The 26,021-nt window shown below is 38.5% G+C and overlaps 1 protein-coding gene across 4 annotated transcripts in view; it reads left to right on the top strand.

The window, feature by feature from the left end:
• MSRA (methionine sulfoxide reductase A) overlaps positions 1-26,021 on the top strand; it is a 268,150-nt gene that overhangs the window by 102,149 nt on the left and 139,980 nt on the right. For 3 of the 4 annotated variants that reach the window (XM_068678909.1, XM_068678908.1, XM_068678907.1), the window contains one exon: positions 25,619-25,738. The exons of the other annotated variant lie outside the window; for it this stretch is intronic. In XM_068678909.1, coding sequence (XP_068535010.1) covers positions 25,619-25,738 — 120 coding nt within the window. The remainder of the gene's footprint in view (positions 1-25,618; positions 25,739-26,021) is intronic. 4 annotated transcript variants of the gene reach the window in all.

The raw sequence follows: 26,021 nt of genomic DNA, 5'->3' as shown, positions 1-26,021 counted from the left end.
AGTAGGTTTTTATGTATGTTAAGTACTGTAAGATTTTTCATTAAACAATGCTGAAAGTGTTGACTTTCCAGACCTTAAGTCATACTATTGGGTAGAAAGCTTTATCTACTGTACTTGCAGAGCTGTTACCATTTACATGTTACCAAACCAAGCCTGGTGTTGTGAACTTTGTGAATAATCCCATAGACTTCCTACTGAGTGACAACAGAGCTGGAAAAGTGGACAGTTGTAAATGAGAAGATGTTCAATTTCATTATGTTTGTGCTATTTTGCATGAATATGTAATTCTTTGAGCCCTTGTGTAAAAACCTGAAAAAAAGTATTTATCTGGAGAAATGAGGAATTACTTCTGGAAGAAACAGACATCCTAAAATAAGTCAGAACCACTAGCTTTTTTTTTTTTTTTTTTTTTTTTTTTTTTTTTTCCTAAGATACGGACTTCATGCAAATCTGGGAATAGTCAGAGCTGTCATTTCAGAATGTGCTAATCTTAGTCCTTAAGGGCGAGCCTATGGAATTTACCTGGGAAGAAAAAAGTGCATTCCTGTGACAATTATTCTTAAAACTTACTGTAGTAGAGAATGAAAAATTTCCTAAATCTGTTTTAAGCTACAAGAATAGGTTGTTTAGAAAAGATATAATTCTCTGTTACATTCTACAGGATGGTACAAAACTGCCTTAGAAAATTTATTATATCCTCTTAAATATTTATATATCTGTGATGTTGTAGTAAGTCTTGATACTACTTGATACACCTGCTATATCATCTAGTCTGATGGAGTTGTGAATTATGTTAAGTACAGGGCAGGTATATAAAGCAGTCAACACTGTTTTTGACCTGGGCCTATTCTAATAAAATACATATAAATATTGTCACACGCTGTGTATATCAAAAACTGGAAGATATACATAAAAATGGAGGATGTAGCTATGAAAGCAGTTATTCTGAGAAGCAATGCTATATAAATGTCCAATACGATATAACAAAAAGAATAAAGGCAGCCTTTAAATATGTAATCAGGGGTATAGTGAGCTGGAATTTTACAGGCAATTTTACACCCATATGCAGTGCTTCCAAGAGGGGTACTAAAATGTATTTCACATTCTATTGAGTAATTAGGTAAAATTTATTAATACCAGCAACTAAGGATGAAACACTGAAGCAAACCATCAAAGGAACCAAGAGAATCTGCATATCATACTGTCTTTAGATAGGGACAGGGAGATTTAGCTGGGTGCCTAGCCACAGGATTCAGATGTCTTGGCCTCACCAGGCTGCCAGCTGCCAGACCAGGGGATGGAGGTCTCCTACAGCTCTGTTGTGTGATAACTTGGAAGTCCTCGGGCACCCAACATGGTCCTAGACACCATGGTCAGGCACATTATTTGCCCTACATGCTTCCTGAGGTTATACAATAGAAAACACATTATTCATCTCTATAAACGGAAGAGTAGTATAAATTATCTTCCCTACATGGTACAGAAGATAACCTTAGATAACCTGATCATCCCTACTGTGTTAGAGGTTAGGAATCTGTATTTTACAGGAGAAAGTAGCTTATGTCAATGTGGTATTTTCTCAGTCACTGAGCTCAGCAGCAGTGATCTGGTCTAATTTAGAAAAAGAAAAGACTCTCTGTAAGTGTTTCAAAAAAACCTGTGCAGTGTCTGAAAGTTTGTATATAATAACAGTTTACGTATCTGTCTGGAAAGAATTGATGATCTTAATCTACTTTCAAATAACAGAAGTGTATTCACATCTGAAATATTTAGCAATCCTGAGTGGAATTCAAAGGGCTAAGTTAGCCATAGGCACTAATTTATCACCCCCAAATTATCTTTTCATTTGATTATTGCAAAATATCACAGCAAACATTAACTTCTCTGTGGTGCTAACGTTGCTGTAGTTGCCATGGTTAAAGAGGAGAAATGGTTTGTGGGTGTTGCCATTGAGTTATCATCATGACTTCTTGAAGTTCTCTTCAACGTTCATCTAATTCAGTATTGTCTTCCTGCCAGTATTCCCTTGTCTGTGGATTTTGGGAACATCAAAAAATTCTTGGAGTGGTGGAATGACAGATTGTTTTATATTTTTGTTCAAACTAATGGAAAAAAGAATTTAAAATTGCCTTTTGAGTTCTAAGGTTAAGATGGATGTAGAGATTGTCCTCCAAATAATTTCTTATAGCAAGCAGGGTCAGGGAGTTCTGGTGCAGTCTGATGTTGATATAGTCCTCACTATTTATATTGTTAGAGCTCCTCCTTTATCTCCTTTGTCATGCTTAGACCAATTTCCCAGTGTTTGTGAGGGTTGTTGGCATGAGTGCTGCTATTGATTGTATGACGGCTGATTGTACACAGTTTGTACATTTTCATAGAAATTAATGTACTACCTACAGAATTTCATTGGAAGAGCTCAAAATCTAATTAAACACCCTAGCTGTAATCATTCCTGAAGAAGTCTTATATTCCTATAAAGCCTGATAACTTATATCATTTTTAAATTGCCCTACATTTTCCACAAGAGCGTGATTGCAAATGTTGGGATAGGTGCTGAAAACTCATGCTGCTGCCATCTGTGCTGTGAATAAATGGAAAACCTACATATTCTTAGGTTTACTATTAGACCTGAAATATACTAGTATACAAACATGACTCTGATGATAATTGTTGTCATTTGTTGGCATTGGCATCACTTTCTGATAAATGAAGCTACAATTCATTTTTGCTACCTCCAAGGGGGCAGTGCTTGCTGGCCCCACGTGAATGGGAATGCAAGGAAGCACTCAAAGAAAAATATGCATTAGTAATTCTTCTTCTCAGATTGTTACTCATCCTATCCACGTATGTTCCCCTTAACAGCAATTTTTTTTTATTTTTAATTTTAGGACTCTATAAGCTAGGAGAAAGAAACTGAGCTAGTCATTTGTAGGAGTAGTGTCTCTGACTACCTTAGCAAGGGAGTGCTTCTTAAATCTCTTCTGTGGCAACATCCTTTAATCCTTTAATTCTGGTTGCACAGGGACAAGTCTCAAAGAGCAGTAGTCACTGAGAAGTAATCCCTCTTCCATAAAAATATCTAGAAAAGCTGAAAGATGGTAAATAATCTTATGATTTTATCATAAGAGCAGTAGTTACTAAGAAGTAATCCCTCTTCCTTAAAAATGTCTAGAAAAGCTGCATGATAGTAAATAACCATATGATTATCCTCACTACTTGCAGTGAATATTCCTACTACTTGGATGGTTTCAGATTCGCCACTAAAATACAATATAAAATGTAATACTGGGTTGTAAACACTAATCCTTTTACCTGCTAGCAAAATGCAGTTAGATTGCTTTATATAGCTCCATCTTCTGCAAAACCTCCTTAGAGATGCTCTTAGTAATGCTATGCTATTTGCTTTACGATATGACTTCATGTTTTGATCAAGGTACAGGGTGAATGTACACAGGTAATTGTTCCTGCAGCTTTCCCATTTATAACAGAACCTCACAGTTTTCAACAGACTATTTAAATGATCTTGAGATTCTTGTGTTGTCTGTTTAGCATCACTCAGCTGCCTAAGATATGCCTATTGTTCATTAGAATAAAGAAATGTGTCCTTGTTTCTACAATGGTGAAAAAGCTAGATTTCAAGGGTGAGGGTGACTCTTTAATGGAAATGTTTTAAGGCTAACCATCCAGTGACCTCTTAATCCAGATTCCAGCTAGTAATGAAGCACTAAGAGCACAAGAGGTGCGTAGACACTGCACAAGGTCTCACTGAAAACACAGTAGAATACTATATCAAAATCATTTTGTCCCTTGAAATAAGGAGGGGGCTGTATTCCCAACTTCAGCTGCTAAAACAGATGTAATGCTGTATTAGGTGTTTGAGTTTTAGATGGTATAATAGAAGAGATTCAATAAATGCCTGTCAAGATTTTTTTTCCTATCATTTTTATGGCCACAGATATTTTCAGATAAAAATATTTTGCCTAGAGTGACTGTTTTTGACCAAAAAAAAAAACAACAAACAAACAAAAAGAGAAAACTTGAACTTAGGGGGGTTGATAATGTTTGGAAAACAAGTAATTTAAAGTCTAAAATCAAGTTTTGGATGGAGGTGTATGCAAAGAGAAAGGTGCTTCAAAGCTGCAGAGCATATGTTTTCAATGAATGAATACTTCCATGAGTGCTATTGAATTGATATTTTACACACATTTAAATGCACTGCTGTATTATGCTCAGCAACATTTCTGGTCAGAGTTTCTGACTTTTAGGTGTGTATTTTTCTTAAACAACTGCTGCTATTGCAAGACTCCAGTTTATCACAAAGCAACTACATATTCTCTGTGCTTTATATGGTATCTTTATCACATAAAAGGAAGCATTGTGTGTACATCATAGAACTCTTACTTACCTTTACTAAAACCTGGCAATAGTTCAGATTTGTAGCTATTGCACTTTTTAAATACAGGACCATGTTATGTTGCATTTGCTTGACATGTACTGGCTAATAATGGGGTAATTGGTTACTTGATGTAAACAAAATATAGACAGAAGTAGGATGTTAAGTAACTGATAAGATCTAATTACAGACATTTCTGAATTGGCAGACAGATCCAAGCTTGTTCACCTTCTGCTCTGCACTTAATAGACAGCAGCATGTTCCAGTAATTCTGTGTAGCCGTGTTATTGTTGTATTTTGCCTGAGTTTTTATGACCTATTGAGATTCATATCCCTATGCATTTCCACTGCTTCCAAAGGTTATTTAAAAACTAAAATAGCATTACCCCAAGGTTGTCCTTTCTCAGCCTCGACGTGTGGCCTCTTCAGCTGCCTCTGCAGCACCACACGGTCCAGCCCCGACACGGCTCAAGCTGCTGGGGAGCTGAGCTCCGCACACAGGACCTGCTCTTGGATGGTTCAACCTCTCCCAATAAAGGTTTCACCAGGACAACTGTTCAACTGAGGGAAAATAATTTCCATTTCTTATTGATGTGTTTCTCTTGTTCAGACAGTCCAGAATGTTTTGGCTACTCCTTTCAGCTGAAAGTCATCGGCCTTTATAATTAAAACCCGAAGACGTACTTGGCAACCATTGCAGAGAATTCTCTGGTGTAAGCCATTACATCGTCCCATAATTGCAAGATTTCTGAAAGACCAGAGCAGAACTGGGTTTTTGTGTTGGGTCTTCAGAATTAAGGGAGCTACTTTAAACCTGTGATTAACTATTTATTGTCATATTCATGTGCACACTTTTCATAGTTTCTATAACCTCAGTGAAGAGAATAATTTAGGTTCAAGTTTTCATTCTTTGTAGATCTGATGGATATTTGGGAAATCTTGACCAGTAGAGGAATATTGTGGTGTGTGTTCTGCTTTAAAAAAAAAAGATCATGAGATTCAATGAGGTTATCATCAGCAGATAAATATAATAACAGACAACAGTATTCATTATTTATCTTGCTGATCACTTGGAGGTGGGATGATGTATTTATTCACAATCACTGTATGTAAGTATTCTTTACTTGTTCCTGGAACAGCTACTGATGGCTGCTGTCAGATAAGGAAGTGTGTTAGGATGTCCTTTGGTCCGACTCAGTTTTCAATTACTGTGTTTTTATAATGAGCTCTGTTGTTCTCACCATGAAAAGGAAATCATAGGAAGCAACGTTTGGACCCCAAGAGAAATACCGTTATTTTAGATGGTAAGAAAAGATCAAACAGCTTTTCTCTGTTGCTCAGGAAAGGAAAAAATCTTTAAACCATGCAACACGTCAGAAGATATTATATCTCTATCTGAAGAGAATATAAGACTTCATGATATTGAAACAGGTGTGTGTGCTGTGACCCAAATTGTAGGAGAAATATCTACAGCGATATTACCAGATGTTACTAGGTTCAGATTGTGGAAGAATTGAGAGCCAGAGGGAACATCTTCCAGAAGGGATTCATGTTTCTTATGCTAATTCTCTTTCAACATCTTGGAAGAGTGAAGGAAGTGTACTAATTGGCTGGATTTGTACAGTGTTGAAGTGTTAAAGTTGTCCTGTGTTCAGAAGATGGTGTAAAAATGGACACTGAACTTTCTGGAATTCTAGAATGAGAAAATGAACCCGTGAAGACATAGTATAACAGAAAAGGATTGTCTAAAGGGAGGCTGCTGTGTCCCTAAGCAAAACTGTGTTTCTACTCTTACCTTCAAAGTATGCCTATTAAATAAATATGTGCTTATTTCCTTTTTTTTTATTATTTTTTATTTTTTTTATTTTTATCCTCCAGATACTGACTTATGGCTAATGCCTTTTCAGTGCCTCTTCCAGAGAACTGTAACAGAGCCCAGTTCTCTGCCTCCACTATCTAGTCCTGGTCATCCTTGTTGCCACTGGCATTTAAACATCCCTGTTCCTCGTAATCTTGCCTGAAGTACAGTGCTATGGTTTTCTGGTCAAACCTTCAGGGGTTGTCTCAGCTGTAAGCACTTGCCAGGGAATGTTCCCTGTTCAGGATTTAGGACTCTTAACAAGATAGCCTTGAATGGAAAATTTTAATCTTAGGTGATAAACTCAGAAATGACCATAACTCTGAAACCCTTTGAAAATAAAAACTTAATATTCAATTTCTGTTGTGCTACAGCACATCATTTACCTTGTGCATTAAGTGCTGGTGATCTGATTTGGTAGCACTGCGCGTCGCAATTGCAGAGCACTATACGAGACAGACCCAGATAAATACAAAATGGTACAAGTCTGCTTGGTCTTTGCCAAGGATGTTGCCTGACATATATAAACACTAATAAGGGACAATAAAGTATCCTTAATGCAAAGTGAAAACTGTCCTTGATCCTTCATAACATTCTTTTATTTCAAAGGATCCACATCTCTTTCTTTTTGCTTCTGAAAACAAAAGTAATGTGGCCTTCAAACACAATATCTGTCCTTTTCCGTCAGGGACTTGTTTACCTTAATTTAGCTTTCTTGAGGTAATGAAGAATTTAGCTTTGTGCGGATTTCCACTTAGAGTGCGTATTGCACATTAGCAAAGATCTGGAGGTTTTGAAGAGTGAATCAGATGCAGCTTTTCAGTCAACATCGTTTGCCTTAAAACAGACGTTTAATTAGTTTTTTGGGACTTTCTCACTGAGCCAAGTAGAAAAGCCGTAGTTGGTTTTCATGGTTTTTGGGGTAGGACTCAGTGATCTGCAGTGGAAGGAATTGCCTCTAATGTGTTTGATTTCCTATGCAAAAAGCCAGCAGAGAGCACCTAGATTACTTTTGCAATGCAAAAGCCTTGCAGAGAAGTAATTTCTTGCCAATGATAAATAGGGATATATCAGTGACTGGGATGAACATATGCTTGGCATCATTCTGAGTTGGTTTAAGTTTGAAATAGAAGTAAATTATCCTGTTAATGACTAGGGGATGCCCTCATCAGATTTATGCTGCTTTGTGGGAGATATATGTGTGTGTGTGTTTATGTGCTGGGATATACACACATACACATTTACAATCAGAATTTATCCTTAGATTCCTGTTCATAAAGCATGGTGACAAGACATAAAACACATCGAATAGTGATGTTTTATTCTATTCAACCATGAAAAATGTGATGCTAATTGTCAGTAGTTACAACAGCAGAGGAAAAAAAAATACAAGGAGGTTTTTGGAGGCATAAAATTGTGTTGTTTTGATAATTTTAGACATACTGTGACATTCAGTGCATTTTACATTGTAGTGGATTTATCCTTACAATGGCATTGTCACAGACTGACAATTTTAGAACTGGGGATATGAGACAGAGCAATTAGGGTCCTATGTTAAAAAAACAAAACAGACTGCTTATTATTGAGTTACTCAGTCTGGGATAATTTAGTGTGATTTTGTTGATTTTCATTTGTTGAGTTTCTCTCTCCTGATGAAGTTATTGGTGATCTTAAAAAACATCATTATATTATGCTTAAAATCTGAGATATAAAAATCTTCACATACTTGTGCAGTACTTGCTCAGAAACACTTCTGAAGCTCGGGGGAACCAACTGGAATCTTTATATTGATCTCATCAGTTCTTTGAACTCATCAGGCTTGAATTAATCTCAATAAATTTTAGGCATCTAATCCAGAGAGGTCTTCAAGAATCCCTTCCTAGCCAGAGATATCATATCTGGAGGTCAGTTCATAACAGTTTCTGTCTTAGAAAGGAATGAATCACCCTCTGTTGGTGCCTCCTTCTGTCAAAAGCTATCTAAACAGCTAGCTTAAACTAGAGGGAATTCATTCATTTGCATAAATGTGTTGCAAATATTTTATCCTAGGGCATTTGAGACATCCACAGGGGGCTGGCAGGGATGATACAGCTCTCACAGGAGATCCGTGCTCTTCTGAACTAGCAGATGAAAGCCGGATAGAATTATCTAGGACATCCCAAATGGTATCAGGTACCGAAGTTTAGGGATGCCATCTGCAGATGAAGACCTCTAGAAGTAATGTGTGTGTCTGCATGTGAGATAGGTGTCCGATCTCCTGTTACAGCCCTTGGGAAGCTGGTCAGCAGGGCAGGCAGGATGCAGTTGCCCAGATTTGGTTTTACACTTTCTGTAAATTGTCCTTGATCTCCTGCTTCCAAGGACACAGGTTGGCTGGTTGTCATACGTGCCACTCGTACGCCAGTCCTGTGCAGAATTGCTTCTGAAGGCATCTCAGGTGCCACCAGATGCCTGTATTTGTCAGTACTGAGCCCTGGACCCCCACCAACCACAATGGGGACCCTTGGACACTTCTGTAACTCATGAACACCCAGCTCTAGAGACCTAAATGCAGTTCAGGTCTGCATGCTGAAGCCTAGAGGCTTTTATTTCATGTGTGAGGTTAGCAGAGAATTGCTTCTAATTTCTTGAATACTTCTTACAGAGCCCCTTATCTTCCAGTACCTGTAAGGTGCATTATTTGCCCTTGTATCTGGGGTAATGCCACATTATTAAGATTATCTTTGGTGACAACCGGTGCTGGCTAGTACCAGCTCTCTGCCTCTTCTGGACAGCACACAAAAATCTGTTGTCTTCAGAAGAGAGTGAAGAGTCCAGCATTTTAGAGGGTCAGACAGAATTCTGTTCCAGTTTTTTTTTTTTTTTTTTGCAGAATGCCACCTGGCTTTGCTCTCTGCGCAGGAGATACTTTAGAGAAAAAAAAAAAAGTAAAAAGAAAGAAGAAAAAAGAACACCAAAAATCCCATCAACATCTAAAAGAAAGAAATAATATGATCGGTTTTTCAAATAAGATAAGAAGCACTAATCACAAAAAAAAAAATAATAAATAAATCTGATTTGAGCTGAACTGTAAGTAATTTTGAAACAGCCGTAGTTATTTGTTTGTGAGCCAGGGAAAACAGCATGCAATATGTCAAGCTTTGAGATAAAATTTATTGGTGTGTCATTGGCTTAAATCCAACATTATGCTCATAAATAATATAATCCTAGTGTGACACATTTCTGCTTGAACCTTGACTGAAAATTATTGAGAATCATGTTATGAATTATGTAGTAGCAGTCACGCATTCAAGTCAAAAGGATATAACTTGAGCGAAATGTTGAAATGTATTTGTAATTAGGTACACAGTCTAAAGACGCATAGGTGCAGGAAGGGCAAGGTGTCTTTCCTCATATCCAAAGGCATAACATGGAGCCTTGCTCATGGCTAATGGTCCCCCAGCTTTTATTGACTCATTTTTCTAGGATGGAAATCTAAGATCTGTATCTCTTGCATGCGATTAGCACCATCTTTGGTGTCTTATTTATGCTAGCTCGGTGTGACCCAAGGCTCCAGATAAATCCCTGACAGCGCCTCTAATACAGACCAACTGCACAGCAAGATGGGAGCAACTTGGTGTATTTCAGTGAAACACACATGACAAACCAAGAGAGGACAAACTTGTGTTTTTAAGCATCAGGATGGTTGTACTCACATTGATCAAGCGTGAAAGTGTCATCCTCTGTGGCAGATAAAGAGAATAACAATTTCTTTGACTATAAAAGACCTATAAAATCAAGATCATTTTACTCTGCTACTACATTACAGGTCTGGGCATATTTTTAGGTGTAGAAGGACTTACATTTAGTAGCTAGCATAGTCCCACTTCAAACCATTGTGTAGTGTGCTGCTTGGCTGTAGTTAGCAGTCATTATTTCTAGTGTACTACAGAAATTCACACCTGTGTTCTTCTGTTTTGTTCATCCTTATTGTATGTATACTACTTGTCCCCAGGCTCTCTTCTTGTGAGACCCCACCAGTTCCTCTGCTGTGAGACCTGCATGTGGTTATGGGAATAGTTCATCCTGATATCACACTCATCACGCTGTGAGGCAGAATGAAGTTTCACTCCTTCTTTTCTCTACTGCCCTCAAAACCCTCCTAGCTGGTCTCATGTCCTCTAATGTGCTGATGTGCTCTCTTCTGTCATGCCCCAAAGCATTCAGTCCCCACATTTTGTCCTATACTATGGAAACACTGCCCTTCTGGTCTTACAGAGGTTTGAAACAATTTTTTTTTTTTTTTTGGAAAAAAATAAATCTGCACACATAGACATAACCCAAATTGTGCCTTAGTGCCATAGGTAAAATGTGTTTTGCATAGTAATGGAAGAACAAGGCTGTTGACCACATTTTCCATCTCAGAGCTTTAGACATATTCAGCCACCTGGAGCTGACTGTAGTGTGAGAATTTGGCATCTGTGCGGAATTCATGAATATGTCTGACTATACTTGTTCTGGTAGCATACTGTCAGACAAAGGAGACGGCATATAGCTGGAAACTTTTCATATGGATTTCCTCTTACTAATACCTCCTAACTCCTTTCTTTTTGCTTTCATCAACAGACTTTTGAGTACATCACCAATTCCTCTGTGCATGAGAGAGGGCCAAAATTTATATTTTTATAAGGTTTGTTTGCACCATACTCTTTTAAATCTTGAGCTTAAATATTGCCAGTACCTCATTTTAAAACTAATCTCAAGCCCCTGTATTTTACGTACTACAATTATTTGTGCTTTATTCTGCTGTAGACCAAACCCAAGGGTAAAGCAAAGATATTTGTAGCCTTGAGGCAGTACAGTTGCTTTGACGGGCTTATTGATTATATACAAATAACTTTCCCCAAATTCAAGGTACTGACTGTGTGGTTCCAAAATGTTTTGGAGCATGTGCTGAAACTTAAAGAAGTGTTATGTTGCTTGGAACCTGAGGCTATGAGAGTCTTTCAGATCTCAACCAGTTGCATTCTCTGGCTGCAACCTGCTGTGAGCCTGGGACATTTTGCTGATGACTCCATCAGTCATAGCTTGTCCCCAAATTCCCTGCATGTACACAGCTTTGTGGAGGAGAGTAATATATGGATTTTAGTGATGGTTAGTATGCGTGCAATTCTTTTCCCCATCAATACATTGTTGGAAAGTGGAATAGGAAAGGTTTTTCCCTCATGATGAGTGCTGTATGCATTTCTGCACCCTATATGTCAAAAGAAATCTAGCAGAACTGAAAAATAAAAATAAAAAAGGGGGGGCAAAAAGGGTGATCAGAAGTCTGGAGCATCTTCTGTACAAGGAATAACTGGGTAAGCTAGAAATATTCAGTATGAGAAAGAGAAAAAAGTGGGGCATAAGAGAGACCTGCACAGTGATGGTATGTATGGGGAATGTAAAAGTTGATTTTGCAGAATATCTTCCCTTAAAAGAAGTAGAGGCTGTCAAAAGATGCATGTAGGAGCCAGTTTTGAAATGAATCAGAGAAGCTGGAATCAAATAAAAGACTGGATCTCCTTGCCAACGGATTTTATGTGTACAAAAGGTTTCTCACCTTGAAGTGAGGCCAGGAGAAGTAGTTGGAAGACAGATCCACTGAGAGTTATTCAAACCACAGCAAGCACAGGAAATCCTGCAAATGTCAGAGACTAGGACAGTAGTAACGGTAAGCACTGTGTGTATTTGTCCTTTACTTATTCTTTCCTCAGTGCCTGGGTGAAATGCATCCCTATTACATCATGCACTGTATGTCATAGGTCACATATATCACATGTGTATGGTATTACCTATCATATCACATCAGCTTTTCCACCATTAATTAAAGCTGTAGGGAGAACCTGTGTGCTGTTTTGAAAGTATGGGAGTCGTTCTTGAAAATGTTGAAAATGTTGAAAACCATACAAATGCAAGTCACAGCTGCCATTAGCTCCCTGTTGAGAAAGATTTGTAATGAGAAATAATAAATAGATGTATGTGAATGCTTTTTAGCTGGACAGTAACAGTGGGAAAGTTTTCTCAAATGATGTGCATTGCAGCCTCACCTAATCCGCTTTGAAGTTGTATATCAAAAAGAACAAAAAAAAAACACCCTGAAATTATTGTTTTTCCTGTTTTTCCCCAAAGGAGGCAAAATGACTGATTGCATAGACAATGTCATAACATAGGCAGCTCTTCCTGGATGCTTGTCTAGCTTGGCATGGGTCCGAGAGCTGTCTGTGCCTCTATGCTTGGGAAGCAGGTGGGCGGAAGGCACAGCATGGAGGGGGCTCCTGCAGCTTCCACCCTGGGGCAGCACAGCTCTGTCTCTGTGGCTGCAGTACCTGAGTTAGCCAGGCCTGGTTGGGTAGCTGCTGTTATCCAAAACACATTTGTGCAGGGGTCTCTGACTGTGGTTTGTAGGAACTGATTGACTTTGCTACAGCGTTCATTCTGTTGCATCTCAGGCTTATCCACTGTGGACCATGTAAGTTGTAAGTGTTGCATATTGCACTGCAATTTTTTTTTTTTTTTACAATACTTGTTGATTCAAAACCTGTTTAAAAAAAAAAAAGGCAAAATTCTGCTGTATACAAATATAAGCCTCTTTCTGCTTGTTCAAAGGATTGCTATCCCACCTCATGATAAAGATGGCCATTGCCACCTTAGCTGGCTGCTGGCAGCTGCCATGGTGCTTCCTTAAGAAACAAAATTTGGAGGCTCTACTAAAAGCCAGCCTCACCATTAGTGAGGCTATTTATTATAGTAAAAGCATGCTACTACAGCCCTTAATCCAGCCTGTGTGCTACACAATGCCCTCTAGCTTGATATGCTGGCAAGCACATCCAGAAGGCACGGGTGTTTAGAGTATGTCTAAGAAAACCACTGGGTTGGACAGGGAGCAGGTCATGGACTTTGCTGTGCTTGATGGCAATTCCTTTGCCAAGGCATCAATGGAGTGCAGACGCTGCCTCACTATTACAGTTATTTTATTTTCAACAATGACACTGCCGTGTTTTTTTGCGAATGAATGCACGTCAAGTACCGCATAAATGGTGAATGACTAACCACATATCCATTTGGCCTCTCTTCCTCTAGATATAAATTACTTTTTCTATAATAATCTTCTCCTTTTTTTTTTTTTTAATTGGAGTAAATATCTTTTTGGTGCTGGATAGGAAAGAGGTATTCTGTTTTACAAGTGAGAATGTACCAAAATTCTATTGGCTATAAGTCCTGGAAATTCTGTATTTCTGTTAAGGCCAGCTGTGGTTCAAAATAGATTAATTTTAATGATCTTCTACGTACACTCAGAAGACATTTATTAGTTTGGGCTTTTATTGGAAAAGGGTTAAGGGTATGTTTCTGTGGAGCTGGGGAGAGGAGGACTAAAGGGCTATTTGTTGAATTGGCTTGTTATTGAATGTAATTATTTTTTGCTCCTGAGCAATTATAGATTGTAATTTTAAATAATTGTCAGGGTGCCTACAGCTTTCTATTGTAGTCTGAAATCTAAGGTTACAGATAAAATAAGTAATATGACATTACTTTTTTCTGAATGTGTGTGTTGGCAGTTAATTTAACTTAGCAATAGTTATCCTAAAAGAAAAGAAAAAAGCAAGGTTTCTATTCCTTGCAGTAAACAAACTTTGTAAACAAGTTATTATTTTCTGCAGTGTAGCCCTAAAAGTGATTCTTATTTTCCCTGTAAGAAAATGTTTGTGGTGCTTTGCTTTTATAATAGCAGAATATATTTTGTTTTGCCTCTGTATATTTCAAGCTCCCTGAGGTTGCTGAGAGATTACAGAGATTTTCCACAAGACAAGGGTAAGGCTTTGCTATTATTGCAGAGATGAATTTTTATGAAAGATACAGTTTCAAGAGAATCAAATGGATTACACAGCCCTGATGACATCTCTTATTTTATGTGTACATCAAGTTCTACTTGAGTAGCAGAGCACTAAAGTGTGTCAAATGACCGAGGATGATCTAAAATGAATCTCTGGTGCGAAGTGCTGGAATGCTTAGAGCAAAGGAAGATCACAAAATGATTTGAAAGCCTCAAATCAATGACTGAACTAAAGATGTGATGCTTTGCAATGAAGCAAATAATCAAGTTGATGATAGGACCATGTAGCTCTATCTCAATCTCTTTCACATATTATTGTACCAAGGGTTCCTTTTATCCCTAACAGACTTTCGAAAGGTAATACATTAAGAAACTACTCCCTTCTTCAAAGTAGATAGGAAAGTGGCTAGACTGAATTTATCTGTGCATAAGCTGGCGTAATTAATTAACTGTATCCTTGGATATTCTGTTGTGTTAATTCAGATGAAGATTTTGTTCCACTTCTGGACAACTCAAAGATGTGCAAAGAGCGTATGATGCTTTTATTCATACATATTGCATTTTTATTGATCCAGTAATTTGTTTTTTAAGAGACATTGAAAAGAGTAAATAGCTAATGCTGTCAGAATTTTGGCCATAAACCCTGTTGCTCTTTTTTTTTTCTATCACAAATCCTTTCTGGGTCCATGGGACACTTCAGGAATCATCTTTGTGGCCGAGAAATATTGGGTGCCTACAATACTTTGTAAGACTGCCTTTTGTCCAATTAGACACAGAAGACATGCAGTGTTAATCCGTATGTTTTGCACTTAAGGACTGACTGTTACTCTGTGAATAGCTCTTCTTTTCTGCAGATCATATCCATTTTTGGTGCAATATTGCTTTATATGTGATTCAGTTGTTCATGTGAAAATGACACCCAGTTGTTCCCAGCCACGAGCATTCACTCAGTCATATTCCCAAATCCGCAAACATTAAGAAAATCATCTATTTATTGGTTTCCATAATTTGTACGATTTGTGACACTTCTCCTTCATGTTTATGGAATGGCCCTGTAAATCTAAAACTAAAATTTTGGAGAGGTTGCTGAATTGTTCTGTGTTTTTACCCAGAACCTAGCACAATGGGATTCAAAACTGTGACAAAGGCTTTTATGTGATGTGCTATGGTGCTGAAAACAGCAATGCCACTAATGATAGAAAGAGGCCTTGAAGAGATCTTTTACAGTCTGCATTCAGGCTTGAATTCCTGGAGCCTTCTTCTCATTTCATTTTTACCAGATCTGCACATCTAAATATAATGGAATCAATGACTAATACAACACCAAGAAAACAGAATTAGTTCCATTTCATGAGTGAAGCTCAATCAAAGAACAAGATAATTTTTATGAGGTGGAAATCTTCAAGAGTGAGTTTTATTTTTTTATTTTTTTTTATTTTTTAATGAATCATCTATTTATTTTTAAACATTTGTCTCTCTCTCTCTTTTTTTTTTTCTTTTTTTTCTTTTTTTTTTTTTCCCATACCTAATGTTGACTGGTTCTGTCCTCAGCCTAACAAATGCCAAGATCACCAGTTGGTGTATCTGGCTCAACTTGTTCAAGCGATCAGAATTTTCAGATACATTTTCTGTACTTTTGGAGGCAGCTCTTTATTTTGTCTTATTTTCCCCATTACTGTATTACAGGTATATTTCACTGCCAAAAGATGATTAAGATGAAAGTTGCTACATTTTATCTAGATCAAGTTTATGGAAGAGTATAAATCAACAAAAATATGTCAAGGAAAAAGTTAGAAAATACATCATTTTATCAAAATGTGTTTCTATCAACTAGCAGTCATAGCATGAAAAAAAATTAGTCTAAACAAAGACCTGTTAGTTGGGATTCTTTGGTATTTTTCCAAAAGGGATTCTTTGCTTTGCTTTGGGACCACTCATACCTCGGTTGTGGAGTACTTAAAGTAATAATTCATAAATTATGGTTCATGTGAGGCTTAATTATTGTGTGCGAAGTGCTTTGATGTTTTTGGATGAAAGGAGCTAAATGCATGTGAATTAGTATTTAAGTATTTGCTTTCTAGAGGAGGCAGGAAACATGGTTCCCCAGATCCAAATGGCTGCTGCCAGGCTTCCTCCTATGGTATATTCCCATGCTGGTGTCCTTCTGGGAGCTGGGCGGTAGAGCCCGTGAATTGTATGTATATGTTTGGGCCTAATGAATCCTGCATGTTTTCCAACTCTTTTTAACCTTTCTCTCCTAATTAAGGAAATGCTGTGCATGATTAAAGCAGAATAGATGCAGAACAGCCACTAGGAACAAAGCTAGTACCCCAAGACTGCAGAAAAAGGTAGAGCCATGGAAGTGGTTGGCTTTCTTCACTCTCCCAACATCTACTTCTCATCCTATTGACTTTTAGAAGCCATTTGCAGTCTTAGCTCTGATAATTTAGACCCAAGATGAACCTCCTGAAGGGTTCAGGTGAAGCTGGCAGGCAGAAGTAGTGTTGCATGGTTGTCCCCCAGGATCTTCAGGTTCGGGTTGGAAATGATGAGATCTTTCTTCTCAGAAAGAGTGGTCATGCATTGGAAATGGATGCCCACGGAGGTGGTGGCATCACCGTCCCTGACGATGTTCAAGGGAAAGTTGGACATGGTGCTTAGGGACATGGTTTAGTGGGTGACACTGGTGGTAGGGGAATGGATGGACCAGGTGATCTTGGAGGGCTTTTCCAACCTTAATCATTCTGTGGTGCTGTGAGATCTACATGGTGGATGCATGTGGCATGGGTGCACGGACATTCTGGTGCATCTCTCAAAGGTCAGGAAGTTGGGCCAGTGTTTTAAATATTCTTTAAATATTTTTTAATATACTCTTTCCAGTGTGTGATGACAACCTTTCAGATCAGCATAAACGGTTTTTTGAGTTGTCCATATATTCCAGTTTCTGCAAACTAGAGGAGTTTTCATACAATCACAGAGCCACAGAATGGTTTGGGTTAGAAAAGACCTTAAAGATCATCTAGTTCCAACCCCCTGCCAAGGGACACCTTCCACTAGACCAGATTTCCCAAAGCCCCATCCAGCCTGGCCTTGAATGCCGCCAGGGATGGGGCACCCACAGCTCCTCAGGGCAGCCTGTACCAGGGCCTCACCACCCTCTGAATGACAAATTTCTCCCTGATGTCTGATCTAAAGCTCCCCTCTCTGAGTTTAAAGCTGCCCCCCTTGTCCTGTCCCTACCCCTGACCCCGAGTCCCTCCCCAGCTCTCCTGCAGTCCCTCGGGCCTGGGCAGGCCACTGGGAGGTCTCCCCGGAGCCTTCTCCTCCCCAGGCCCAACACCCCCAGCTCCCTCAGATGGCTCCAGAGCAGAGGGGCTCCAGCCTCTGCTCCTCCTCGGGGCCTCCTCTGGACTTGTTCTACTATGTCCAACAGAAGAATTTGATGATGGAATTTTCTTACTATTTGGACTCACGAGTAAGCATTTTTGTTAAATATTCCCCTCTATTGCACGGGGAAAGAATAAATACTGAGGCAGTGAATAAGGCCATCTTTGAAAGTATTTTAATACACCGAGATGTGTATATCCCTGCTCTCTACTGGTTAAGATCAAAATTGCATTTAAATTAGAAAATCTGAAACCTCTCCTAGTGTAGCTGTGAAGTTCATGGCAGCTATGGTTTGTGCCTTATTATCATCCTTGATATTGTCTTCAAATTTAGTAAAATCCTGTTGATTTTACATTAAATATGACTTGTAACATCCTTTTATGATGAATTGAATAAATAAGTTTTAAGAATTCTTTTCTATCTATCACATTTCCCAGTTTGACTGCTGTTGTCTTATAGGGTCTTTGAAAAGTCTTACTTATGACATGTTATTCACATTTTTCGTGCTGAAAACATGGCAGTTTTTCTGTTGACAGTAAAATACTCCCTTTCTATTATGGTATTCTTCTTTTCCTCTTAAAATAATCTGTTGTGCACGTTTTATACAAACATACATACATACGCACACATGTGCCCACACGCTCTTCGAATGTCAGCAGCTACCATACTGGCATAAATGAATTGCCCGGGCATTTGTTAATTTGAATGAACATGAGGCTTCTGCTTCTCCTATGGAAAACGAAGCAAACCCAACAGTTTCTCTGGGAATTCATGCAGTGTGAACAGAACACATCTTGGCAAAATGGTGAGCCAAGAAATTCCTCTTTAGTTGCTCTGTTAGGCAAACTGCATTTTAAATTTCTTGCCGAGGGCTTTGTTTGACTTGCCCCAGGCAAGCTGTTCAACATATTTATCAACCCTGTTGTAGCATTAGAGCCAACGCTTATCTGGGAAGATCATCCGCTTAATGCCATCTGTCACCAGGAGTTTTATTTCTTTCAGCTGAGCTTGTTCTCCATTTCAGCTTTTTTTTTTTTTTTAGTATTCCTCCCAACCATTTCTTAGTTGATTGTTTTCCAGTGATCTCAAATATTCTGTGATTGCTCAAATATTCTGTGGTTGCTGCATGGTAAGCCTCTAAAGACATCAATAATACAATTTTATTTTAAATTCTGATTGATAACATTAATCCTATATGCATCCAGATGGCTCACCAAAGTGCCCTACATATTGCAGTGTTATGTAAAAGACGATATTACATTTCAATTTGAATCTGGATTTTTTCTGCAGATTTTCAACAGGAATTTGAGAAAATTCAAAACAAAGACTCTCAGGTAATTCATGCGGTATTTTGATCTTGGTGCGTATTAGGACATAGCTTTGATCATTTTAGATTTTCAGGCCCTTATTTGCTGTTGTGTAAGTACGTAGGCATGAATATATTTGACAAAGCTGCATTCACTCATTTTACATGTGACTCTGAGATCCTGCGCTACTTTTGGATTTGTCTGCAACCACGGTGAAGCCAAAGGGACCGGCACATTTGCCTGTGGAGAACAAAATTTAACTTTCTGGATGTCTGATGCTTTTGAGTTACATAAATTCATGAAATAACGTTGTGACCAGGGGTACAACCACTGCATCTAGACTAGAGAGTGGACATTGTTCCTGAGGTACCAGGATATTCTGATCTCCTGTTTGAACTGAGAGATCTGCTGGATCACATCCAAGCTCCCTTGTTGCCTACATGCCTATCTTCTCTTTGGGGGAGACTGAGGAAGTGGGAACATGATGGTGCCTACCGAGGTCCCCTACTGACCTTTCAGGAAGCCAAAGTACCCACTTCAGCCTGTGAAGTACCAGAAATTAATGGTCCCCACAGTTGAGGTGCACACAGCACAAATAAATATCTCTTTGGCTCAGTACTTAGAAATATCAGTACTTGGACTGACTTCAGTCAGAAAGCTGTACCAACTGCACTGCACAATTTTTAAGAGAAAAGGCCAATCACACGCAGTTAGTGTTTGGCGGAAATCTATGTAATGAGCATTATTATATAGATATATGACTTGCTGAGGTTCAATTTATTCCTTCCAACTGGGGAAAAAGAATTATTTCAGTTCAAAGCAGCTGAGCATTTCCTAGGCTTCTCCAGATTTTGTAGAGGTAACTAAATAAATCGTATTCGAAATTTGGGCCAAATCCTATAGTGGCCAAGAGAAGCAGGGCTACTGGCAGCTGTGCCTTCAGCTCCCGGAGAGATGCTGGCTAGAACAGGATGCATTGAGGTAGGCCGGTGGGATGTGCTGTTGGCTGTCCTTTACTGCTTCAATGTATAGGAGCAGCCTGTGCCCCCAACTACTTTTGGCTGGGTACTGTAGCATTTGAGCAGCTGGCAGAATCACTGCTTCTAGGGTTTCAGAACACAAGCTGGCACAAGAGCCGGTCTCCTCTGTCTAGTGTGCTCCTGAGCTTTGGATAGATCCTGTCCTGCCACTTATTCTGAGCTGGGGTTAGGGAAGAGGTTTCCAGGGCATGTTGCTCTTTGTTCTCTCAGCATAGCAGCACATTTTTGTTTTTCTGAGTGTACGTTTAAAAGTGACATTTCCCTCTACTAAGTGGAATCATACATTCTAAAATCCCGTTAACAGAAGGAGGAGCAGGATCCATATCCTTTGCAGTTCATCTTCTGCAGTGAAGCATTGCTATCAGCCTGGCATTGAAACAGCTTCTTAATCTGCTGCACGGAAAAGCGCCTTGAAGTGTGGGTGTAGGGATTGCAGGCTGTGGGCCAGAAAAGCCTTGGCATGCCACAGAAATAATGCATTCATTCTTCAGAATAAGACAAAAAGAGTCTTCTGATTCTCTGGCTGTCCTGTTGGGCTGCTTGGAGGGCAGGGGAGAGATAATGCTTGTAAGTAGAGCTGGCAGGAGCAAAAGGTCGTTGGGTTGTCAGATAGAAGTCAGGTTGTCTATGAACTTGATGCCCAGAGGAGAGGGGCATACCACAAAGGGAAAGGACAAAGGCATTAAATAATCACTCCATGAATAAAAATACCATGTATGTATACATGTTTCAGAGAAAATATGAAAATTAGCCAGTATATTAATACAATACACCTGCTGTGAGTTTCCCTAAATGGAAAGCTGGCAGTCCCTGAAGCATCAGCCTCCTTTAACATCCATGGAGCTCAGAACTTAATAGACTTTAATTAGTACAGCATGGGTGCAGCTTATTAGGTTTTAATTTGGATCAAGAATGCCCTTCTGATGCAAATGTTCCACTTGTGCAGATTTGCATCATGGAATCCTGAATAGGAATTTACATCAGGGAACCTGCATGGAAACTGAATACTATTCAAAGATGTGATAGGAAGAAATGTAGGAGAAGGGGATCGCAGTGAGGGAGAGTAAAGGTTACCTTTGCAGGATCACACAGTTTCTTGTATGAGTGGAGAACACATCTTGAACATGGCGTAATTTTAAAGTTTTCCAGTTTGGTTTTGCTTCTGTGTGCTGGCTATTGCATGCAGTACAAGAAATAAAGAATTTAATAATGCTACAAGCTACGCACATTATTATCAGGATAGATATGAAATAACTTTGCAATTACTTTGCTTAGGATTCATCTGGCTTATGTGTATAGACCTGAAGCGCAGACTTCTACAAGTGAGCTACTCATGGTAGATTCTTTTTATAGCCATGGGAGAGAAACAGTCAGCTTCCAAACCCAGTCACTAAATTATGGGGGATTTGTTTCAACCAGATTCAAAAATTCCATGTTTTTGTAATGTCTACATATAAGATAGGGGCTTGTTTTTCCTGCCTTAAAATATGCAGTTACATTTGAGATGTCCAAGAGCATTTTGCCTTGCCTTTCAAGAAGGACACATGTCTCTCTTGAGCCCTGTGTCATGTGTGTCAGCCTTGTGTAGATAGATGTCTTGGATATCCTAAGGCATCTCAAATGACCCTGGATGTCTCTGTTTAGTCAAATAAATTAATCCCTAAATGTATAAGCTCCTGTTACAGTCAGTGGAGACCCTAGTCAATACAGTTAACGTCATCTGTACAGCTATTCATCTCACTAGAAAGTAAGCACCTGGGGTTCAATTTTGCTCAGGTTATCTTTGTGAATATTTCAAAATTAGTACAGATTAACAATGGGATGTTTATCTCTTTTTATCAGAGCAATATTTTGCTTTCATTATTTTAGAAAAATACTTACGCTAACTCTTCTTTAAAAATATGCTAATGGTCTGGGTTGCCTATGGAAACACATGCTTCTTGACTGAGTGTAAGGCTGTGTAGAAAAAGAGTTGTTCAGAAGATATATATGTGTGTACATGTATAAAGAGAACAGTCTGAGAAAAGGGATGTGGATGCTAGAAAGGAATAGGAGTATTAGCATTTAGTCTCAAATTGTGTGATTAATATTATTTATAGGGATGAATGAACCTTTAAAGACTGCCATTTGAATCTGTTTGTTTTTGAAGTTCAAAAGCGTAAAATCTTTAAATGCCTTTTGAAATTCCAATTAAGAGTCAGTCAAAACCCATCACTAAAAGAATAGTTTTTGTTTTACAAATTAGCAATTAAAAAGTGACAAATATCTTCAATGCTTAAATACTCTTCTGCAATACCCATTATGTTCAAGTTATGCTTGTGGGGGGCGGTATAAGAGTATTTCCCTTACTAAATGGGTACGGGTATTTTCCTTATTTTTCTTTCTCTTAGGAATGCCTCTGGAAGCTCTCTAACTCTAAAGCTGCACTCACTTAACCGGTATCGGGGATTATGCAAATTATTTCATGAATAGTTTAAAATCACATTCATGTTTGCTAGTTTCAAGTTATAGTATGGGCTTATTTCCCTTTTATGTTCTTTTCCCTACTGTTTACTGATTTTTTTTTCCTCTGAGTTTTATCTAATTATTTGGAACATCTTCAGCTTTCTAACTAGAGTAGCAGTAATTAGGGAAAGTAAACTTCTGTTTACTACAAGAGCATATGAAGTCTTTAACTGTGGCAACTTCTTGATTTTAGTAATCATTGTTCACGTTAAACATGGCTTAAGGCAGTCAGTGCTCTGAAGAGGAGGCAGTCCATGAGCTCCAGAATATTATAGGGGTTTTATTCTTAATATTTCTCTCCTTGTGACAGTTTCTCAGTAGAACATGGCACTGCTTTAGCAGAATAACAAACATCAACTGCTGAATGAATGTATTAATACTGTGGAAAGCAATTTAGTATTGTATTGTTGTAAATTATGTCCCTTTACTAGCAGGTTGTTTTCTTATGACAAAGACTTCAATTTTATCTGTTCTCGTGGATGTGAGGATTTATTGTTTGTGCAAGGTGCCACCGTACTTGAGAAATGATGAGAATAGTTCACTAAAAGAATAAAATGTCTGTCTCTGAGAGGTGGGAGAACACAATGAATTCAGACATAAACTGCTTGCAGAGAAGAAAAAGTGAAAGAAACCATGATGAGGATATAGGTCATTGGGTCAAATCAACAGGTCGGAGAGGGTGATTGATGAGAGAACCCCAAATAAAAGTTATTGATCAAGGAGAGCCACCAACCTGCTGATCATTAATTTCAGACATTTTCATTATGTATTTATTTTTTAATAAATAGGAAAACAATGAGCATTTCTAATTTACATTTGATGTTGGGCCTGTGTTTGAACTCAAACCTGAATTTCATTTGTGTCCTTACCTTTGGGATATACCTTTGCAGTAAGGTGTGGGACTAAGAATATGTTTGGGAAAAAATTGGGGTCTGTACTATTCTGTATTCAGGATGAAGTGTCTCACTCACCTGCCTGCCAGCTGCCCTTGTCCTACAAATGTTAATTTGATAAATTGGCTCCAGAGTCCATCCTACGAGGGTCTGTAGGATGCCCTGCCCCAGCCCAGGCTGCCCCAGCCCCATCCAGCCTGGCCTTGGGTGCCAGCTCACTGCAGAGCAAGGAGCACTTTCCAGCTCACTGCTGTAACAGAATCACAGAATCATTTAGGTTGGAAACATCCTCTAAGATCATCTAGTCCAACCTTTAACCTAGTACTAAAGTCCACCTCTAAACCACGCTACTACGGTCAACATCTACATGTTTCTTGAAGACCTCCAGGGATGGTGACTCAATGACTTCCCTGGGCAGCCTATTCCAATGCTACACAAGTCTTACAGTAAAGAAATTTCTTTTTTCAACTCTTACTGTAAAGAAATTTGTCCTCAACCTCAACCTCCCCTGGTGCAACTTGAAGCCATTTCCCCTTATCTTATCTCTTGATGCTTGGGAGAAGAGCTCCATCCCCACCTTGCTAATGTTTGAAGACATAAATTCTCAATAAAAAGGAAAGCAAGAGAAAAAATATGATGTTGACGTTACTATATGAAGGTCTATTGAGTTTCTTTACAGTGAAGGGGTGAGTGGTACTCTCTGTGGCTGGACTCTTTGGGAATGAGACCTGTATGTTCCTGGCACTGTCCACTTTATACGTGCTCTGACTTCTGCGGGAAGAAAATAAATCATTAAACCATAAATTGTTAAACCAAAGCTGCTGTTTGGAATGTACTCAAAGTGATGAGTAAAAACTGTCTTCCTCTACACTCTCTATCAATTGACTAGACTTGGTGACATAAGTATTGGAAAGCCTCCCGGACTTAATTGCTATAAAATAGTGATGTCAGCTACAGAAATACGTTCTATTTTAAATCACCATTAGATAGGCAAGTACCTGAAAAATTCATCTCAAATAAGAATTCTCAGTTGTTCTTTCTGCAAAGCCTGGAGGCAATTTCAAGAGAGGTCCTACAACAGTTTGCCACCAGCCTAATTTAGGTGAGGAACCCTACTATAACAGCCATAGCTATTGCTGTAGTCTAGGAGAATGACTGCAATTTGTTCAGCAGTTTAAATATTCTTTGAACTGAATTGTCCTCAGGAGATGCCTGCCTCTTTCCACGGTCTCCAAGGAGCAGGCTAGGCTCCTAAGTTATGTGGCTTGCTTGAGCATCTGAATTAGAAGAAAACTTCTGTATTTTTGTGTGTTACTACAGGAGTTGGTCAAAATAATTTAGTTTGAAGCTAATCTGTGAAGTTTCAAAGAAAGAATATGCCTTTGTGAGCCATCGTAGTTGTTCTAGATGTTCTTTGAAGGAACATTTCTGTAATTATTTAACCTGTCATATCTGCATTGTTATCAATGGAAAACCCATCGTGGATCATTGATTTCTAAGTGTAACTAACATTTAGCTTACTTTTTAAAACTAGTTTTGATTTCAAGTGCTTTAATTAGGGAATAAGAAAAGGACATATGTTATCACTGAGAGAGAAGATGCATCACTTGTAATCAGGGATGAGCTAGATAGTACTTCAGTGTACGTGACATTTTTCAGCTTTGTGGCTTTATGGAGTCCTTCAAATCATAACTCCTAGGCCATCAGAGAACTGTGGATGTTAGGCTTGTTTATTCCTTCCCACTGGCTTTCATACAATGTGCTTGATTCCAGGCTACCAGGAGACTTTTGCTAATTTACACCTGTTGACAATCTGCTGTCCTTAGATAATTGGCCATGTGGGTGAATGAATGCCGAAATTTTGCCTGAACATCAAATATGTGCATGCATAAATTGTTAAACCAAAGCATTTTTCCTTCTGTATAGCGTATAATTTAATCCATTATTACTGCCACCTTTAAAGACTGCATATGCCTGAAAGCAGAAAATTAAATAACTGTTTGCCATTAATACAAATTATTGTGTTTTGACAGCTTGCTAATCAACTAAAGTAAAAATGGTGCTGCACAAATAGTGCAATTGCCTTTTAAGTAACTTTTTTAATGTGCATGAAAATTCTCCTTGTTTGGGCCTTTGAACCCTTATAGGATTTGTCCTCTGTGATATTCAGAAGCATTATAAAATAAAGTTTTGTTTGAGCTGTGCACTGATGCAGAATGAATTCCTCAGGATATTTACTCCCATGTATATACTCTTGGGAAACATTTGACATGCTGACTATAGATGTTACTTCCAGTATGGACTATATCAATTAATGTGCAAATGAGTTATTTAGTATTGACCAGATTTTGACATAATGTTGTATACTTCATGTAATACTCAGGTATGGGCTGTTTCTGGGGAGCTGAGAGGAAGTTTTGGAGACAGAAGGGAGTCTATTCCACTCAAGTGGGTTACGCAGGAGGGTATACTCCAAATCCTACCTACAAAGAGGTCTGTTCAGGTAAGCCTTTCTCTTTGCTTTTTAAGGACTGTGAGTAGAATCCTATCAGATTATGAGTGACAATGAAGAGTAAATGAGTGACTGTAGCACCTAATGAGATGGGGTATTTACAGAACACCGGTTCTTACATTGCATCCTAAACTGTAATGAAATCTATGGTATGTCCATCCCATTGTCATCTACTAATTAATGAGTTAATGTATGTGCAAATACTCTGAGGAAAAAGAAAAATAGAAAGTTCAGATTTTCTTATTTGACTATTGTATTTTAATACAATTAATTC

Source organism: Anas acuta, chromosome 3, assembly GCF_963932015.1.
Source record: "Anas acuta chromosome 3, bAnaAcu1.1, whole genome shotgun sequence".
In the NCBI taxonomy this organism is placed as follows: domain Eukaryota; kingdom Metazoa; phylum Chordata; class Aves; order Anseriformes; family Anatidae; genus Anas; species Anas acuta.
Note: the sequence above shows the minus strand (reverse complement) of the source record. Positions and strands in the feature narration are given on the sequence as shown.